At 54.0% G+C, this 4,706-nt stretch overlaps 1 protein-coding gene across 1 annotated transcript in view; it reads left to right on the top strand.

Moving 5' to 3' along the window:
- Slc17a5 (solute carrier family 17 member 5) overlaps positions 1-2,015 on the top strand; it is a 27,875-nt gene extending 25,860 nt beyond the window's left edge. The window contains exon 7 of the mRNA XM_023710497.1: positions 1,001-2,015. Coding sequence (XP_023566265.1) covers positions 1,001-1,138 — 138 coding nt within the window. The 3' untranslated portion in view covers positions 1,139-2,015. The remainder of the gene's footprint in view (positions 1-1,000) is intronic.
- The last annotated feature ends 2,691 nt before the right edge of the window (positions 2,016-4,706 follow it).

The following is a 4,706-nucleotide window of genomic DNA, read 5'->3' as shown; positions in this document are numbered from 1 at the left end:
CCCAGAGCCCACGGCAGGGTCTCACGCAAGTCTGTCTCAAGGACCTGCGCCGGGAAGGCGCAAAGGCCAGGGGTGGAAGCTAGAAAGTCTGCGCCAGTGGGGTGGAGGATCTGAGCCAGCAGGCTGAGGGATCTGCACTGGAGCCAGGAAGCGGTGCTCAAGGTAAGGACCAGAGCTCCCCCAAAAAGGACCACAGCCGTCCTCAGCGACAGCGAGGGCCTGGGCACCTCTGGTTTTAAAAACAGCCAAGTTCGTATCAGGAAAGCCAGCTTGAGCCAACAGCCCCATCCTCCCCTCCAGTTCCCCTTCTGTGGGCCCTCCACACCCAGCACCGCGCCGGCTCAGTTCAGCTGGCTGTTTAAGTGGGCCGCCAGGTGTCAACCCACCACAGGGCCCAGTGTTCCCGGGCATGCACCTAATGAAAAATGTGCATGTTTTATTATAGTAAACTTCGTGCTCAGGTGCAGCGTGCTTTTTTTTTTTTTGAGACAGGAGCTTGCTGTGTAAGCTCAGGCTGGCCTTGAACTTACTGTGTAGCCCACGCTGGGCTTCCAGCTCATGGGGATCCTCCTGCCTCAGCCTCCCAAGCGCTGGGATTACAGTGTGCACCACCACACCCAGGTCCAATTTGCATTTTTCAAATGCACAAACCCTAAATGCATGGCTGGATTAGTACATCTGTGTCACTGTCACCTGGTCAAAGAGCAGCAGGGCGCCCTCCTCGGGCCCGGGGCCAGGCTCAGCTCCGGGCCATCCCTCCTGCCTCCCCACCCCACAGGAGCGAGTGTGAGGGTCGCCAGCACACGGTCTGTGTGGCTGCTGTCGTGCAGTGTGATGGGATGCAGGTATGGTGCCGCTTACCCGTTCTCAGGGCTGTATGATACTCCACTGTGAGGCAGCACCAGCAGTGCTGCTGTTTACAGTCTTGCAGTCCCTGCGTTTTTCTTAGAAAGCGGGCCTCTGGCGGTGTGAGTTCAGCTGCCCTTTTCTTTCTCTGCAGGATACCATTAGCGAATGGCAAACTGTGTTCTATATTGCTGCTGCTATCAATGTATTCGGGGCCATTTTCTTCACACTGTTCGCCAAAGGTGACGTGCAGACGTGGGCCGTCGGTGATCACCAGGGGCACAGACACTGAGGACGCCGCGCACCCTCCAGCCTCGCTACTCCGCATCATGTAACCAAGTGCCTTTGCACGCCCGTGTCGGAGTCCCGCACACGCGCCAGCGCCTGCATTGAATGTGGAAAGCTGTAATCATGAAGGGCCACTGGACGCAGGCTCGGCGTTAGCGCCTTCCGGTAGCGGTCTACCGGCAGGGCAGCTGGCCTCCTGCACGCCGCCCCGCAGCTGCGCAGGGAGGGGACTTGCGATCTGCGGTGCGGGCCACGCGCGGGCTGGGAGCCGCAGGGCCGGCCTGGGCCTGGTCCTGCTCACCTGCCTGGTCCCGCTCACCTGCTTGGTCCCCGCCTCGGAGCCGACATGGGCTCGGGCTGCCTCAGCGCCTGCCCTGGCCCGCCCCAGGACCACGGGGTGAATGCGACCCTGCCTTTTCATGCACCTCAGAATAAAAAAGAAAAAGCCTGGGCTTCCCTTTTCTGCCACCTCCCTGCGGCAGCCTGGGTGGCCTCCAGCCGAGGGCCAGCCGCAGCGGGCAGGCATCCAGGGCTGGCTGCTCCCTCGCACGGCAGGGCCCACGACCAAAGGGCAGGCGGCTTTGGGGGCCGCCCCACCTCAGCCAGTGTCACCATCCTCATTGTTGATTCCTGAAATCATATTTTTGCAGCTTTTTCCCTGACTCCGTTGAGGTGCCTGAGGCGCACACGTGCATTCCCAGCAACTTGCGTTTCCTCGTGTTTGTTCAGCGCCACCCGTCACATTGTCATGAATTAGAACTGTTTGATGCGATGCCTTGTGAATACTCGTATGTAAATTATTTTTAAATTGTAAATATCAATTGTTTTAAGTTGCTATGATGATATTTCTTTTATAAATCAGAATAAACCTTGTGGATCGACCTCAGGCTCTGGTACTTTCTGGTGCCCACGATGGCTATTTTTTTTTTTTTAATTAAGTTTATTGGTACATTAGTGGGCTGGTGAGATAGCTCAGTGGTCTAAAGTGCCGGCTTAGGCAAAGTGCAGGGAGTGCGGTTCAATCCCCGGCAGCACATGCCATGCCAGCGGGCTGAGCCACAAAAGAAAGGGGGGCCGGGGAGATGGCTCAGTGGAATAAGCGCTTCCCTGACAAGCGCAAGGGCCTGAGTTCAATCCCTGGTTCCGCCAAAAAAAAAAAAAAAGGTATATCAGCAATGGTCACATTCATCCCGGGGAGTCTGTACCTGGACATGATACAAACTGATGCTTCTCTTACTCCCTTCAACCCCCTTCTCCGCATTCACGAACGCTGTTTCCATTTCTTCCTTCCGTACTTTCCTCCGCCCCTCCCCGTTCCTAGTTCCGCTTCCCATCTGAATATTTTCCTCCTATTTCACAATATCCAGTATAGTTTTTGGTTCTTAGTTACACTTCCGGTTTCTTACACCGGAGACAGTGCAGCAGCAGCAGCACACGTGCCAGCAAGCTCTGTCACTTAGGAGAAAGGCCCCGAGGTGCGGCCGTTAACTAGGAATGGCCCGCGCTCATCCTTCTGCATGGCAGAGCAGGACTCCGCCGTAAGCGAGCCACATCTTTAGCCTTTCTTTGGGGCTTTCATCGGGCTGTTTCCAGGGCGGGGCTGTTACTGGGCCCGCACTAAACACAAGCGCACATTTATCCTTGTGGTTACCAGATGCTTTTAGTTCCTTTGGGGAGACACCAAGAAGGAATAACTGGACTGAACGGGACCTCCAATCCTAGTTTTCTGAGGACTCTCCACACTGATTTCCACAGTGGCCACCCCAGTCTGCACTCCCACCAGCAGTGGAAAACGGTTCCTTTTTCCCTACAGCCTCTGCAGCGTTTGTTATTGGTTAACTTTTTTTTTTTTTTTTTTTTTTGTCTTTTTGAGACAGCGTCTCGCTATGCAATTCCAACTGGCCTTGAGCTCGCTTTGTAGCCCAGGTTGGTCTTGAACTCAATAATTGTCCTGCCTCAGCCTCCCGATTTGCTGGGATTACAGGCATGTGCCACCGCGCCCTGCATTGGCTGACTTCTTGATGACAGTCATTCTTTCCAGGGTGAGATGGACTCCCAGCATCTGTCACAGTTTGTGTATAGTCAGCCCCATGCAGTCATTGGGGCGTGGTTCTTGAGTTTGCAATTAATTCATAATCCAAGGCTGGGATTACAGGTCAGAGTACTGCTGGGACTATGGGTGTGAGTGCTACCCCTGGGGTGGATGAGGAGGATACCGGCTTGCTGTCTATAGTCAGACTGCTACTGCTCCTCCCGTTTTTTGTTTTGTTTTGTTTTGTTTTGTGGTGGGGGGGAAGGGTCTACAGGGTGTTCAGGGTCTCTCTGCTAGATCAGACTCAGTGATCTGCCTGTTCACAGCCTCCCAAGAGCTGAGATTACAGGTGCATGCCACCACGCCCAGTCTCAGTTACCTTCTCAGCACGCCCTGGGGGCGGGGCTGGCACGGCAGGCCCAGGGATCGAACCCCGGCCCCTGTACCTGCTTGCAGGCGCTTTAATCCACTGAGCTATTTGGCCGGCCCTTCCATTTGCTCTTGCTACTTGCTGTTTTCCGCTGCCATGTGCCCCTCTGCCTTGGAGCCAGCTGAGTATGGACTGGAACCTCCACACACTGTGAGCTAAATAAACCTTTCCTTCCTTCATTTATTTATGTTTTTTTATTTTTTTTTAATTTTTGTGTGTGTGTGTGTGTGTGTGTGCGCGCGTGTGTGTGGCCAGCTGAGCCCACCAGGGGGCAGGGCTGGCTGGCATGTGGTGCTGGGGATTGAACCGCGGTCCCTGGGTTTTGCTAAAGCTTGTTCTAAGTAGGTGCTTTAGACCACTGAGCCATCTCACCAGCCCTCCTTCCTTCATTTTGGGTGTCAGGTATTTTGTCACAGCATGGAGAGAAGAGTGCCTGAGACAACATTGTTTTGCTTTCATCTCTGGAATGGCCACAGCTGTTGAACATGTTCTCATGTATTTACTTCACCTGAAACGTGTCTGTTCCTTTCAGATGGCCATTTTTGGATTGGTCTTTAAATCTGGTGGGGACAGTGGGGAGATAGCTCGGTGGAGTAAGTGCTTGCCTGGCAAGCTCAAGGTCCTGAGTTCGAACCCTGATACCACCAAAAAATAAGTCAATAGCTTTGGGGGGATGTGACTTTTTGAGTTCGGTATGTGCTCTTCATCATAATTCTTCAAAGAACAGCTGGCAGGACTTCTGCCCACGCGCACAGTGACGGTTACCCCTCGGCCCATCCACCGCCCTCATCTTTTCCCTCTGCCTCAAAGATATGCAAGTCTTCTTTAGCCTTGAAACAAAAACATGGGGCCGGGGAGATGGCTCAATAGGATAAGCGCTTGACTGGCAAACTCAAGGATCTGAGTTCAATCCCCGGTTCTAAAAAAAAAAAAAAAAGAAACAAAAACACAACTCCCCTGGGGGACAAAGAAGCCCATCTGTCCAGACTTAGAGAGCGGGGTCCAGGAATTCACCTGCGCACCCGTGAGGGGGGCAGCCTGTAAAGACGGGGGGGGGCGGACAGAGACAGAGACACAAAGAGACAGGGAGAGGGGGAGAGAGACAGGGAG

Source organism: Octodon degus, unplaced genomic scaffold (genome assembly GCF_000260255.1).
Source record: "Octodon degus isolate 3935 unplaced genomic scaffold, OctDeg1.0 scaffold00001, whole genome shotgun sequence".
NCBI classification, from domain to species: domain Eukaryota; kingdom Metazoa; phylum Chordata; class Mammalia; order Rodentia; family Octodontidae; genus Octodon; species Octodon degus.
This window is presented reverse-complemented; position numbering and strand designations above follow the sequence as displayed.